This window comes from Saccoglossus kowalevskii, chromosome 8 (genome assembly GCF_978046115.1).
Source record: "Saccoglossus kowalevskii chromosome 8, keSacKowa6.1, whole genome shotgun sequence".
In the NCBI taxonomy this organism is placed as follows: Eukaryota; Metazoa; Hemichordata; class Enteropneusta; family Harrimaniidae; genus Saccoglossus; species Saccoglossus kowalevskii.
The window spans coordinates 5,814,443-5,830,815 of record NC_140648.1 but is presented as its reverse complement, the minus strand read 5'-3'; the positions used below and the strand labels follow the sequence as shown (position 1 = coordinate 5,830,815).

At 38.9% G+C, this 16,373-nt stretch overlaps 1 protein-coding gene across 1 annotated transcript in view; it reads right to left on the bottom strand.

Annotated features, from left to right (window-relative positions):
- The window catches only part of LOC146739244 (myosin heavy chain, non-muscle-like), a 33,128-nt gene extending 24,001 nt beyond the window's left edge, over positions 1-9,127 (bottom strand). Inside the window, exons 1-2 of the mRNA XM_085502089.1 lie at positions 8,454-9,127; positions 7,898-8,054 (exon numbers count right to left, since the gene is read on the bottom strand). Of these exons, the coding sequence (XP_085358215.1) occupies positions 7,898-8,054; positions 8,454-8,795 (499 nt within the window). The 5' untranslated portion in view covers positions 8,796-9,127. The remainder of the gene's footprint in view (positions 1-7,897; positions 8,055-8,453) is intronic.
- Between the last annotated feature and the right edge of the window lie 7,246 nt (positions 9,128-16,373).

Sequence of the window (16,373 nt, the reverse complement as noted above, 5' to 3'; positions counted from 1 at the left end):
AATTGGTTGAGGATTGATGCCTCCAGTGTACTGCAATTGGTAGAGGATTTGATGCCTCTAGTGTACTGCAATTGGTAGAGAATTGATGCCTCCAGTGTACTGCAATTGGTAGAGGATTTGATGCCTCTAGTGTACTGCAATTGGTAGAGAATTGATGCCTCCAATGTACTGCAATTGCTAGAGGATGGATGCCTCTAGTGTACAGTGTACTGCAATTGGTGAAGGATTGATACCTCCAATGTACTGCAATTGGTTGAGGATTGATGCTGCCCGTGTAATACAATTGGTAGAGGATTGATGCCTCCAATGTACTGCAATTGCTAGAGGATTGGTGTCTCCAGTGTACTGCAATTGGTAGAGAATTGATGCCTCCAGTGTACTGCAATTGGTAGAGGATTGATTCCTCCAATGTACTGCAATTGGTTGAGGATTGATGCCTCCAGTGTACTGCAATTGGTAGAGGATTGGTGCCTCCAGTGTACTGCAATTGGTAGAGGATTGGTGCCTCCAGTGCACTGCAATTGGTAGAGGATTGGTGCCTCCAGTGCACTGCGATTGGTAGAGGATTGGTGCCTCCAGTGCACTGCGATTGGTAGAGGATTGGTGCCTCCAGTGCACTGCGATTGGTAGAGGATTGGTGCCTCCAGTGCACTGCAATTGGTAGATGATTGATGCCTCCAATGTACTGCAATTGGTAGAGGATTGATGCCTCCAATGTACTGCAATTGGTAGAGGATTGATGCCTCCAGTGTACTGCAATTGGTAGAGTATTGATGCCTCCAATATACTGCAATTGGTAGAGGATTGATGCCTCCAGTGTACTTCAATTGGTAGAGAATTGATGCCTCCAGTGTACTTCAATTGGTAGAGAATTGATGCCTCCAGTGTACTGCAATTGGTAGACGATTGATGCCTCCAGTGTACTGCAATTGGTAGAGGATTGATGCCTCCAGTGTACTTCAATTGGTAGAGAATTGATGCCTCCAGTGTACTGCAATTGGTAGAGGATTGATGCCTCCAGTGTACTGCAATTGGTAGAGGATTGATGCCTCCAGTGTACTTCAATTGGTAGAGAATTGATGCCTCCAGTGTACTGCAATTGGTAGAGGATTTGATGCGTCTAGTGTACTGCAATTGGTAGAGGATTGATGCCTCCAATGTACTGCAATTGCTAGAGGATGGATGCCTCTAGTGAACAGTGTACTGCAATTGGTGAAGGATTGATACCTCCAATGTACTGCAATTGGTTGAGGATTGATGCCGCCCGTGTAATACAATTGGTAGAGGATTGATGCCTCCAATATACTGCAATTGCTAGAGGATGGATGCCTCTAGTGTACAGTGTACTGAAATTGGTAGAGGATTGATGCCTCCAATGTACTGCAATGGGTAGAGGATTGATGCCTCCAGTGTACTGCAATTGGTAGAGGATTGATGCCTCCAGTGTACTGCAATTGGTAGAGGATTGATGCCTCCAATACACTGCAATTGGTAGAGGATTGATGCCTCCAATGTACTGCAATTGGTAGAGGATTGATGCCTCCAGTGTACTGCAATTGGTAGAGGATTGATGCCTCCAGTGTACTGCAATTGGTAGAGGATTGATGCCTCGAGTATACTGCAATTGGTAAAGGATTGATGCCTCCAATATACTGCAATTGGTAGAGGTTTGATGCCTCCAATGTACTGCAATTGGTAGAGGATTGATGCCTCTAGTGTAGTGCAATTGGTAGAGAATTGATGCCTCCAGTGTAATGCAATTGGTAGAGGATTGATGCCTCTAGTGTACTGCAATTGGTAGAGGATTGATGCCTCCAATGTACTGCAATTGCTAGAGGATGGATGCCTCTGGTGTACAGTGTACTGCAATTGGTGAAGGATTGATACCTCCAATGTACTGCAATTGGTTGAGGATTAATGCCGCCCGTGTAATATAATTGGTAGAGGATTGATGCCTCCAATGTACTGCAATTGGTAGAGGATTGATGCCTCCAGTGTACTGCAATTGGTAGAGGATTTGATGCGTCTAGTGTACTGCAATTGGTAGAGGATTGATGCCTCCAATGTACTGCAATTGGTAGAGGATTGATGCCTCCAGTGTACTGCAATTGGTAGAGGATTGGTGCCTCCAGTGTACTGCAATTGGTAGAAGATTGATGCCTCCAATGTACTGCAATTGGTTGAGGATTGATGCCGCCCGTGTACTACAATTGGTAGAGGATTGATGCCTCCAATGTACTGCAATTGGTAGGAAATTGATGCCTCCAATGTACTGCAATTAATAGAGGATTTATGCCTCCAGTGTACTGCAATTGGTTGAGGATTGATGCCGCCCGTGTAATACAATTGGTAGTGGATTGATGCCTCCAGTGTACTGCAATTGGTAGAGGATTGGTGCCTCCAGTGCACTGCAATTGGTAGAGGATTGGTGCCTCCAGTGCACTGCAATTGGTAGATTGATGCCTCCAATGTACTGCAATTGGTAGAGGATTGATGCCTCCAATGTACTGCAATTAGTAGAGGATTGGTGCCTCCAGTGCACTGCAATTGGTAGAGGATTGATGCCTCCAGTGTACTGCAATTGGTAGAGGATTGATGCCTCCAATGTACTGCAATTGGTAGAGGATTGATGCCTCCAATGTACTGCAATTCGTAGAGGATTGATGCCTCCAATGTACTGCAATTGGTTGAGGATTGATGCCCCCGTGTAATACAATTGCTAGAGGATTGATATTACAAATGTACTGCAATTGGTAGAGGATTGATGCCTCCAGTGTACTGCAATTGGTAGAGAATTGATGCCTCAAATGTACTGCAATTGGTAGAGGATTGATGCCTCCAGTGTACTGCAATTGGTAGAGGATTGATGCCTCCAATGTACTGCAATTGGTTGAGGATTGATGCCGCCCTTGTAATACAATTGGTAGAGGATTGGTGCCTCCAGTGTACTGCAATTGGTAGAGGATTGGTGCCTCCAATGTACTGCAATTGGTAGAGGATTGGTGCCTCCAATGTACTGCAATTGGTAGAGGATTGATGCGTCCAGTATACTGCAATTGGTAGAGGATTGATGCCTCCAATGTACTGCAATTGGTAGAGAATTGATGCCTCCAATGTACTGCAATTGGTTGAGGATTGATGCCGCCCGTGTAATACAATTGGTAGAGGATTGGTGCCTCCAGTGTACTGCAATTGGTAGAGGATTGGTGCCTCCAATGTACTGCAATTGGTAGAGGATTGATGCCTCCAGTATACTGCAATTGGTAGAGGATTGATGCCTCCAATATACTGCAATTGGTAGAGGATTGATGCCTCTAGTGTAGTGCAATTGGTAGAGAATTGATGCCTCCAGTGTACTGCAATTGGTAGAGGATTGATGCCTCTAGTGTACTGCAATTGGTAGAGGATTGATGCCTCCAATGTACTGCAATTGCTAGAGGATGGATGCCTCTGGTGTACAGTGTACTGCAATTGGTGAAGGATTGATACCTCCAATGTACTGCAATTGGTTGAGGATTGATGCCGCCCGTGTAATATAATTGGTAGAGGATTGATGCCTCCAATGTACTGCAATTGGTAGAGGATTGATGTCTCCAGTGTACTGCAATTGGTAGAGGATTGAAGCCTCTAGTGTATTGCAGTTGGTAGAGGGTTGATGCCTCAAATGTACTGCAATTGGTAGAGGATTGAAGCTTAAAATCTACTGCAATTGGTGGATTAGTGATGCCTCAAATGTACTGCATTTTGTGTATGGTTGATGCATTCAAAGTGCTGAAGTAGTATCTATTTAATTCAACATCGTTTACAGACTGACTTCTGCTTCAAGGTGCACTTTGACATTAGTTTTTGAGAATACAATGTGTACATAATGACACAGCTGAACAAACCATACCAGTGGATGTCAGACTAATCTCTTCAGAACTCAGCTACTGGTTTAAACATGCTGCTTAATTGTACCATTACAATTCATCTGCATTATCAATCAGTTATTGTCATATATTAAAAATACGCTATTTTCATTTACTTCAAGGAATGCAAGGTTCACAACCCAATGAGGTTGCATGAATATTCTGGGACAGCACAACAGATGTTGTAAAGAAAACAGTAGATGCACGAATTGAAAATATATCACAAGCCACTGTTACAATTGTTTTAAAGTCCTAATTAAATTGAAGGAGAAAGCAACAATAATGTATGTTTTGAAAGCATGTCTGTTTTATAAGACATCCCTATTCACTTGACCAATCACCATTTAAACGGTTGAACCAACCACAGCCCTTTGGCTTGTTAATGAATCACAGCTCACTTACTCGACTGAAACAGCTCACGTCATGAAAGAACAAATATTATCATTGTTGATGAACAAATCAACTCAGCTGCTGGTCACACCAAACACAGATTTACTGAATTCATTTTGTTTCATGAATCAGTAGCTTTTTGGTGAAAACAATCTGCTGAAATGCAAGGTTAAACATGAATTCATGGTTGAAAACTGAAACTAGGACCAAGGTCCATAACAGTTATGGTTACGGGTAAGTGTAGAGTTTTTTGTTGGCTGTATCATGTCACAGTCCAAGCAACTGAGTAATGTGCCACTTGAAAACTTGCATGAACAACAGGATGTCATTTTATCAATTATCCCCGCCTAAGAATACTACCCAAGATTGTGAAGATTCACAGATTACATACTGCATGGATACACTAACATTTGGTAACACGTAGAATGAGATCATGAGGTGTCACCCACATGAACTGCAAAGATTATCACCACCACCACCCCACTCCCCACACCAAGTCCCTCACCCCAACCCAAACCAACCCCCAAAAATGACTACTTCGATTTCAGTTTAATGGCTGTAAATGTGAAAAATTTGGTTTTTCAACTTCTGTTAGGGGTTACCGTACTTGGTTCTGGTTGTTAAGAAGGAACTATTTCAACCACCATATATCACTTGAGGTAGTCAACTTATTTTGACAGTGTCTGCAAGTAAAGCACTATAAACAGCTGATTTATGAGTCTCAGTTTTATATAAAATGTATAGTTTGTAATTTTTGAAAACTATTCAATGGCAATGTAAGTTTGTACACTGTAGTATGACAAAAAAATTAGTACAATAATATCTATGGTTTCAGGTCAAAGGTCAACTAGGCTCAAGTTATAATGCAATATTATGCGAGCACTAATGCATATTCAGAACATCAATACAGTATAAACTAGCTTGATCATCAAGTAAATGCACTTAAGTTTGATTTTGATTTTTGATAACTAAAGTACTACTGCTATTACCCGGAACTTTTTTTAGGATGTTAACAAAACTTTAACAAAGAGCATGGACAATGTGTTATGTGATTATAGCAACTGGTTGTGACCCTATAGAAGATACGATTTAACCGTGAATCTGAAATTTATTTTTCCATACTGATTGACATACATGTTATGATAAATTATGTATTCAATGCACTATTTTTAGTTGGTTGACAGATAATATTTTCACATTACTTCTGCATCCTGTATTACAGCATTATATCTCCTAATTAATCCAGGATTGTGGATTCAACACTGGTATAGTGACAAGATTGTAGAAACAGGAACTTGCCTAGCCAACAGATGTTCCAATGAGTCAATGAAACTTTGACTTGTATTGTAAATGTAATTCAATATTCACTACAAGTTACACACAGAAACATGATAATTGGCAGGTACTAGGTGTGTCTTTTCATTTTGCCATACCTTATACTGTTTTGATTACACTATGGTCTTTATCTCAGGACAAAAACAAATACTGTATTTTCTCAATTATATTAGAAGTGCAATTCTCCAATTGAGGCATAACACCAGTCTTTTTTTTTTGTGTACACATACTGGAAATATGCTAATTACGTATTTAACAGACACATACTACTATAAAAAGAATACATATCTAAATAATATTATACAACTGTACAAGAAAAAAGTTATATCAATTAGAGTACAAACTGAAGCAATTTTATCTGCACAATTCAGGTGGAATTTCACCAAGGGCAGACACACTGGCACTTAATTCACATGACTGAACTGTAGCAGACACTGACTAGATTGATAACATTGCTAGGATACATTCCTTGTACCCGCAGATCATTGAACCACACAAATAAAATCCTCTTCCAATTACCAACTTTTCATCTTTATGATATATTTTTGGACCTGCCAACAGTTTCAGAATCTCATGTTTGTCTCTTTCGACTTTTTTTTAATGTGTAACATATTGCATTTTGCCACAGAAAACCTATTCCATGTTTGGGATACGAGAGAGTGTTATGTGACCATCTTCCTATAGTTGCACATAATCCTATCAACCAGACCCGTTTGAACATAAGCACCTACAGACCTTAACTGAGGTCTCCAAATTGTTATCCGTTAGTGAATAAAACTTGGTCAGTGATTTTGGCCTGGCACAGTCGCTCACAGGCAAGGATCAGTTCTTCCAGTGTTCAACCCAAATAGGATTTCAACTTAGGTCTACCCACAACACTACACTACCAGTGATAACTAACTTTATTTTAATGCATTTCCAGAAGTTATATGAACCATACAAAATAATGTCCTAGCCATGAATTGCAAAATTACTGGTACATTTTTTCCTTATTAGACAGACATGCTAGTGTGGAAAAGATATTAAACTTAAGTGTTGAATGATCCATCTGTGATCAGAATGTTTCTCCTGAAGACAACAAGTAACTAACTACTAGTCTCCAGCACAAGGCCAACACAGTCAGCTGTAAGGCTTATTTTCCAGAAGACACAAAATAAATATGCTTACAAATTGAACAAGATTGTTAACATAAGCAAATACTAAAAAAAGATTGAGTGGGAATCATTACATACAGACATACTCAAAAGCATACCCTTGTAACCTCTTAAAGAGACTATTGCCAATGGGTAACAAACATTCCCTTTATACAGAATAACTATGTGATACTGGGCAGTTTTCAACACATACATGTCTATTCAGGCAATTATAGATTCAATTCATTTCCACCTGTGAGCAATGGGAGGTTTACTATTGACATAAAAAGTCCTGCCACACCCAACTAGTAATAGAATTGCAAACTAATGATAGACACAATACTCCCATCGAAAATACACTGAATAATTAGCCAAACTAATAATGTAAAATGCATATTTTGATGATGTAGTTGAGACAGTTAAGACTTTAAATGACAACATTGATAACACAGATCTGCATATAGGTCCTTATCACTTCCTACTTCTAGACAAATTATATCAATCACAATGGCTCTTGCTGACCTTGTTGACCAACACAGTTCACACACATACATGTGAAACAGAATTAGCTTTGCAAATACTAGACAAGTGAAAATCTTATCATTTTGGTAAATTATGTTTATCATGAATCCATGGTAAGTACATTGTGTAATCTATGTTGATTACTAACAGAATTATGGTTAAATATATCCACTATATGGTCCGCCACCTGTGGAGGGAGAAACATTGACACAGACATGTTTTTTTTCGGACAGCTGAGTGGGGCCTATTCAAGGGAGTTCAGACATATGCAAATACTTGTATGGTACAAAAAGAGGGGATAGGCTTGTCAAAATATCTGAGAGAAAATGGGCACACCTCTAATCAGAGGGATTGACGCAAGGACTCAGCTAATTGTATTCAAAATGTGCAGCATAGTAAGAAGGGTAGACCATTTTAACGCAAAAGTTACAGGTTCTGGAAGTTTTACGTCAAAAGTAGCATCATTAATTTGCTAGAGCTGGTTTTAACCTGCATATATAAACACATCCCAAGAAATTATTGTATAATTACCTTCTTATTAGAAATAAGTCTGGAGCAACCTAACTGATGTGATGATTCATTTAATAATCTGATTTTACTTAGACTCACCTTGCAACATGCTCATGTATGCTGAATCAGTGACAGCAAAAATATGTGGGGGGACTTCATGCCTCTTCTTTCCTTTATATAGTTCTATAACTTTTTCAGTATAGATAGGCAATCGCTTGTATGGGTTGACAACAACACAAAATAGGCCTGAATATGTCTGTTGAAAATGACAAAATATAAACAACATTGGACTTGAATGAGAGTGAAGGGGCGTGTCGTATACGACAAGAGCGAGTATGTAATACAATTTCGGACTTCGTGTTAGACTAAAGAAAAAGTAGTTTCCTGTTCTGACAAATATTCTAAACATTTTGTGAATATTATGTATATATTTTATATATTTTCTGCAAATTGCGTTACTTGACGTATCACAACTTTGGCCTAATTTGAAGAATATTAGAATGGTGGAGAGTTTTAGTTTGTAAAATTACACGAGATACTGGCACTGTCACACTCACTGTAACTGAATCAGGGTGAACCACCGGTCACAGCTATCGGGAAGTGCTCGGCCGCAGAGATTTTGGCACATTTCATACAAAACTTGAAATAAACTTACATAAATCAGACCAGAATAATAACGGTCTTTCAGGTTGTGCAGAACTGATGCTTCGTTCAAACAAGTCAACTCGGCCATATCCTCAACTTTGTCGAATTTTGGTGGGTTCATTTTTTGAATGTCATCCCGGTGCACGATCATTCGCTTGCCAGAGCCCGTTGCTTCGACAGTTACTTCATCGCCCTTTTCTGACTTGACACTCGCTGCAACAAATCCCTGGCCATCGTATGGGACCCATACTAGTCGTTTGGATGTCCATTCGGCCTGAGCGGTCGGGTCATTGACAAGATTCTTGTCTACAATCAGGTACTTCAACTCGGAGCCCGAGCTGTAATCCGCCATGTTGGATTTGGCTTCACGCTGTGACTCGATAGAGCAAGTCTTGATTCCCGTATCACACAGTAAAACAACCACGGCAAACCACTATGTGAGGATATTCCAGTTTCTCTCACGTCCGCCTAATAATAGTCGGAGGCCTAAAACGCTCGGTAAAATCACGAGTTACGTTCAGTGTTATGGAACTGAACGGTGACACACAGCGCTCCAATGCAATCCTTTGCGCCACGCTTAGTAGCCGCCGCCCGCCCAAGCTGATTGACAATATCACGTGACCACAATAATTGACTACAGCCAAAATCCACGCCCCAAATTACACCTAATTCATCACAAAATTATCTAAAAACTTCTTGGAATGTCCGAAAACGATGAGAAAAGTATCAAATGTGTCAACGACGATGTCTACGTAACATAAGAGAGTAAACTGCCAAGACAGTTACTTCAATTCAGAGGACAATATTGATGACATCATACTCCAAATAGTTTCACCCATTGTTCCCTTCAACCCTATTGAGTCTCTCCCATCATTCACTGGTGTATGTTATTTGAAGTGTTTTTAAATTAGACCACGTAAACTCTCTCGCTTAAAACATAGGTATTCTGACTCAGAAAGAAATTGAGCACATTTTTCTGCAAAAGAAAGTGACATAATTCTCTGTAATGAGTTGAAACACCACTTCCTGTTTGAGCTAAAGAGTGCATCAACATTCAGTATTGCTTCGATGACGTCATCGAGAGGGAAAGCGTTGTAAAAGTGATTAGGCACGAACACAAAGGGTCGTTCAATCTAAAGAGGTATGGGTTATGCCCGGGTGATCTGTGGTTAAAAGGGAGAGGCAGGCTATACGCACAATTTGCATACTATTATAGAATTGCAGTCATAGTTCGCGGTACACAGGTAGTGCCCGGCATTTTGACCATATAAGGCATCCTTCTTACGACCTATGTTAAATCACTGTTATACAATGTTGCAAGGCAATATTAGAGCCACAGACCCATAGCAGTCTTTTAAACTGACTAATCACGTGAATAACAATTCAATATTTTTTTCATTGCGTATAGTTGCAAAGAATGTACAGGTAAGATAGGGATGACATGATGTATCCCGTGTCGCTGTATCTTACAGTGCCCATTCCAATGGGTTTATTGAGAAACACTCCGAATCTGAGCCCACGCGTAAATAAATGCACTGAAAAGTAAATGTTCTGTGCGATGATACATGAACTTCACTGAAATTCAGTTGAAATGACCGAGCAACAGGTCTCAGATAGTTTCGTATTTATGTTTATAGAAAAAAAAACATCGATGATCATGCATCAGTATGATCGGTGCCAATAATTTTTTTATACCTTATTTACTAGTAGTTTCCTTTATTTTTAATTTTAATATTTGCTTTGCAATTACTAGTATCCCATACAAAGATAAATACAATAATTCCCACTATAATTCTCAATCGGTCGTATGAGGGCGTAGTACTACAAACCGACGAGTTATCATAATGCCACGCCCACCGTATAAGACATGGGAAAACATACGATTGGAAACGGAAATTGGACTGCCCGTTACACTGATGAATAATAGTATGTTCTCGATTAACTTGGAATTGTAAGCCGAACACGTGTGTCTTTGCTACACGGCGTGACTCAGACTGAATAACTCGTGACTAAACCAATGCATCTAATACCCGGTCCCAATACTAGTACTCCTCAAGCTAGCTAATAGACGGCGAATCTTACAGACATCCCTTACCGTCACGTAGTTGCAGCAGCATTTTTGCATTACAACTTGAGGATATAACAGACTTTCCAAAAAAGCATATAGGTCAAGTTTAAAAGTTATTTCTACGCATGTGAACAAAGTCGTATTGTCACATTGATCACTGAATATTTTAATCCTGTCATTGGTTGATGAAATCCCCGGAAGAAACCAGTTTATCGAGTAATACCTGACTAACTACGTTGTTATAAACATATCTCCCATTACATGAATCTATATATTGTGCTATAATATTTCTATATCAATCAATCACGTTTCTAAATTTGAAGAAGTGTGTGTTTGCTTTTTTATAAAAAAAAAAAAAAATATTATCAACAGTACTGGGAAAGAAAAACTCGCAATGTACTGAATATACTAAAATATACGTGTACTTATTCAAACTGATACACTAGTTAGAAGTTAAGCTGGAATTACAACATAGGTGATAACAAATAAAATGTACTAGTATTTCATACTTGTCGGAAGATGAATACCACACGCACATTAAGTTAAACAGCGGCATAAATAACCCTGCTTTCACTTTTCTTCTTTAATTTCCCCGTAACTAAAGCCTACTACAACCATAATCGGAAGTCGTTTTAGTGTTGAAAACAAACAAGAATCGCAATTCATGATAAAAACAAATATCAGTATAATTAATGTTTGTCCTGTAATCCCCGAAAGCGTGAATTTCACGTTACCACAACCTCAGATTAGGAATAGTTATTAGTTGTCTGAGTCGCAACCAAAGACCCTGGTGTCTTTGCCGTAACTAAATATTAGTACATTCTACCACGGTAACGATATAGTTTGTAGAGTGAATGCGATGAACCGTGCATAGACACAGTTGACGATATTACTGGACAAATCGTGTACGTTATCTGAAAACCGAACACACCGTGTACTAGTTTCAGCGTTTCCTGAGATCACAAATTCGATATATATTTGCCCAAACCGCGGAATGATACACAGTAACTGCTGACTACAATATCCGCCACCCAACCCCGTAATCCGTCACTCATTATCTCTGGCAATGTGCATAACCCACACAAGGTCGTACATCCTTAATTCGGGTATACATTTACTACAAATGGGAAATTATCTCTTTTTTTTTGAAGACATGTACTTTCATGGCTCGCACACAAGACCTGTTGACAAATAAGTGTAAATGTGTTACCGGGATGTGTTAGAAGTATGACCACTGCATGCGTACACGACTCACTGCAAACATAGAGTTAAATGGGAGCTTAGATGAATTTGTTCTTCTATTTAGTTCAATTATTAAACAAAATATATCAGAAGACGAGTTGTTTGTGAAACTCTTATACAACAAACGGCAGCTTTATTTGTGATAATAATTTTATCAGATCTTTCAATTGTTTTATTCAAGATTTGTTGTGATTGTGTCTCTTTATTGGACAAGTTCAAGTTGTATGCACGTCAAAGCATTCTATTTTGTTCTAATATTGCTTATATGACTGAGAAACATATCAAAATACCGAAGATATACACTGGATATATTGAAAGACCTCGCCTATCTCATGTAATTGATAACATTGTTATGTGAATAGGTTCGACAGGAACATGTTCACGGTTTATGAGGATGTCCACGTCCATGTGACAGGACGGCTTGCCGACGTTTACGAGTAACCATGGCAATCAGCATGAGGCTAGACAACAGTTCCTTTGCCTGAAATATTTTCTGACAACTGTGCAATTTAGGTACAAATCTGACCACTTTACTCGTTTCGTGCAATACTGACGTGTCGTACATAAGACATTGGTTCATGTTTCATCACTTAAGAGCCATGGTGCTATAATAACATTACAACTACAGATCGCAACGAAACGATAAGTTTAGACTGTCATTTTAGGTACATGGGTACATGGGAAACTCAATGCTTCCCCGTTGATCAAATTAGTCGCCAACACAGTTTCAAATCCACGAGTACTGTAATACCAAATACACTAGGAAATAGTTTCTAGTGTCTTTGGTAGAACAAATGTATTGACAACATGTGGGTGTCTCCATCTTACACAACCAGTTTATTTCGTTACAAACCAAACACAAAACAGAAACAGAAAAAGACACTGAAAAACACTGCCCACATTCCAAAGAAGATGAGGACATCATTCCACTGGCAGTCATGCCCGGAAAAGGTTAGGTTAATAAAATTCAACGGATGTTATTACATTTTGTAGTGTGTACCAATTGATTGACAAATAATTTACGGAGGCGTTGCAAGTCACTGAGATTGAGATTAATCAGTGATTGGTCAGGATAGCTTATCACTGGATAATGTTTTGCTGTTCTTCCCAGTTACGAAAAGATACGATAAGTGACATCTTCAAATGATGTTTTGGGGTCAAAAACGGCCGCCATTCTGTCAAAGGTCATCAAAAGGAAAACAAGGCGACGGAAGAACGCATACACGCACTGATTGTTGTTTATTATGATAGCAATAAATGTACCGTACAATTCTTTATTTTCACGATTCAGTCAAAATAAAATCTAGCGAATATACTTTGTAAACAATCAGTGAATATGAATTCCATACAAAAGATTAAAAAATTCTTTTCAGCGAAAATTAATTCCAGCAAAAAAATATTTTACAGTAATCCGTGCAGAATGAGTTAACATGCACAAATACCGTCACTTTTCGAAGCCAAACTTAAAGCGGGGGAGTCGTCACCTGCGCATGCGTCAGATGGCCATAGCGTGTAATTGTTTACAAACAAGAGTCTACCCATGAGCCTTTGCGGTTTTAGCGGGTGTTGTCGCTTGGGACTAAATTCCCAATATGATTAAAATAAGATCCTGGTTGGCTTAATTTCTTTTGTATATAATTACTATAATTATTATTTATTTTAATTATTTTTTGACGTTACACAGGCCTGGACGTTACAATTATTTTGCTGCAGTAAAGCTGTTGATATCCGTGTACAATGTTGTCCTCAACGTTGTGCTATAGTCATTGTAGAATCGCCTTAGACAGCGAATACTAGTTATACATCCCATCCCCAAACTTAGGAATCTATTCTCAGTTGTCATTCACGTTTTTTACGCGGCTTAGCCAATTTGGACATTTACTAACTAACTTGAACATTTGTCATGCTTCTCAATAATGTTGAACCTCCGTTTTGCTAAAATCAAGAATAAATTGGATAGAATTTTATGACGAAGCTATTGATTTGACAAATTTCCGATACTGATTTAATATCCCATATACTAGTAAATTATTTCCTTAGTGTCTGACAAGTTTCGTCTTACATTTTAATAGCAGGATGTAAGGTTTCTCTGCACCTGACCACGCCTTGTCACGTCCGGTGAAAATAGTTCACTAAAACATTTCCTAGCTAATGCGGTTCAAAAGTGGTAGTGCTGCAGGTTTGATACCACACAAATTTGAGCCCTGATGGCAGGTTTGATGTTTACTATGTTGGAAGCCACTGTGTGCAGGGAGGATTCCGTGGTTCCATGTTGACCTGAAAGTTGAAAGAATCTATGGATCTCTATACTGGAGTAATATAAAGCGCATGAAATTAAATAGTCATTCTAATGCAAAGTTGATTGTTCATCACATACAGTCAGACTGAGAGCAGAGGATGATAATTTGTTTTAAGGTACAAGTCAGAATCACTGGATAGGCTATAATGATTGGTGTATCACAGGGGTTATCATTCACAAGCCTATCCTACTTCTCCCGCAGTGGTCAAATTATTTAGTGAAGGATCCGGGGAGATAGTCACTAACCTCTGTTCAGGGTTTGCTTCTATTATGAAACCTTCTATGAGTAAAGATTACATGGCAATCAAATACTCAACTGCCTTGAGGACATGATCTAATGGGGCACCATCTAGAAAACCTAGTTAGCCATTTCCTGGACGTCATGCATGTGCACACACAGCTGTCACCCCAAAGACAGAACATCACCCTCTGTTAAAGACTCAACCAACTCTTCTTTACCTTCTGCATAATAAACATCTTTTTATATCATCCACTTTTCTTTGTAGGTAGTAATGCAATGCTAAGACTGGACATACGAGGTACTCAGCTACGAATTGAAGTGAAAAATGAATGGATGTAATAATATTCAGTCTGTTGCTGGTACACTGACATTCCTTGATGTATCACTATGCAGTGTTATCAAGAATTTGGCACTATTGGGTTTAGTATGACATATGTCACCCACTGCAATTTATGTTTTACTAGCAAGTTGAAATAGTGGGAAGCATCCATGTTCCCACCTCAATGACAGCATATCCTATGTGAGTGCTCGACTGCAGAGGAGCCTTTACATGCATGAACATTTTGCATTTAGACAGTTTGCAATGAATTCGTGATAGCTCTGGTAATAGTTGGACCAGGTTTGCTAGACTAAATTATCTGCTCCTTCATGTTATTGAAACACCTCTGACAAAAGGTGTCTGCTATCACGCTCAATTCACCATTGGGACATCTGAATGATCTGATTGGAGTGACATCAATGAATGATTCACAATGCTAAATTCACAATTCTGAGTGCAGAGTATCATTGTTGAGATATGCCACAACATAACATCAACATGCTTATTTGAATGTTCTGAAAGGCTTGTAGAATTTTGAACTGCAATCACTTCCTGCCAATGGATGTGCAGCTCTTTCTCTAGGGGTGTCAATCTGGGACAATAGACATCCCAGAACTATATCTGCCTGCCATGCTTGGTTTGGGTGGGATATGGAGCCATGGGTGAGATAATTGAGCTTAGATGGCCTAACTACATAGCTGCCACTCATCGCATAATTTAATGGAGTGCCATAGTCTGCTTGCATTGGCAGTACTTGACCCCTACCACCATTAACTGGCAATGTACTGAAGATGTTATGTCAAACTGCATTCCTAGAGTGGTTTTCCTGGCTGTCCAGGAAGCCCAGTGCATGCAATACACTCATTTATATTGACAACTTGGCATTAATTTGCTTGTTCGAAATGGCCAATATCAAGTTGGTATGTACCCGGTAGTTCAAGAGCAGGCAGATGCCACTACCATAGTATTTTAGGGAATATTCATATATTCAGTGTGGATGTCAACCTAAATAAAAAGAGTGCTTTTCCTTGCCATTACATTCTGGTGAACGTTTGACTGCATACTAAACTAATCATGGAATATCAGCCAGTAAGGCATGATAGGAAGATTTTGATAAATTTCTATACTAGGTGGAGCATAATAATTATGCATAACATCAATAAACACATAACTTGTAAATATTCAGAAATTATCAATATCATAAACACACCTATTGCTTAATATGATTTCAACAATAATTCTAGTAATGTGAAGTTTTTTAAACGCATATTGATGAGGAAAAAACTGCTGTAGCAGAATTCAGTAGAAAGTGTGGTTTCGAGTATATTACATCATCTCTAAGACATCCACAAAACAATGGAGACAATCTTCACTAAAGGTTCAACATGTGTACCAAGTATAAAAAACAATAGTTAACGGTTTTCAAGAAGAATGTTTGAAAAAAAAATTATGCGAGACAACAAACATTCATCTTTAATGACAGCTGAGCTAAAGAATACTTTGTATAAGCAAATCTGTTGAACGAAAGACCAGGAGCAACATCGAGAATCAGAAAAAACAGCGCCCTCAATAGTTTACAGCAGAAAATTTAATTATATTAAGCACTGGTGGCGCTCTATATTTCAGTTCGGAAAGGAGCAGCCGTAATTTTGTATGAATAGTTACTCTAGCAAAAGCAAAGTTATTAGATGGAAAATGTTGGATTTATATTTCAAGTGAAGGCTGAACTTGTGTTGGTGTTCGTATCGGTAATCCCCCCCC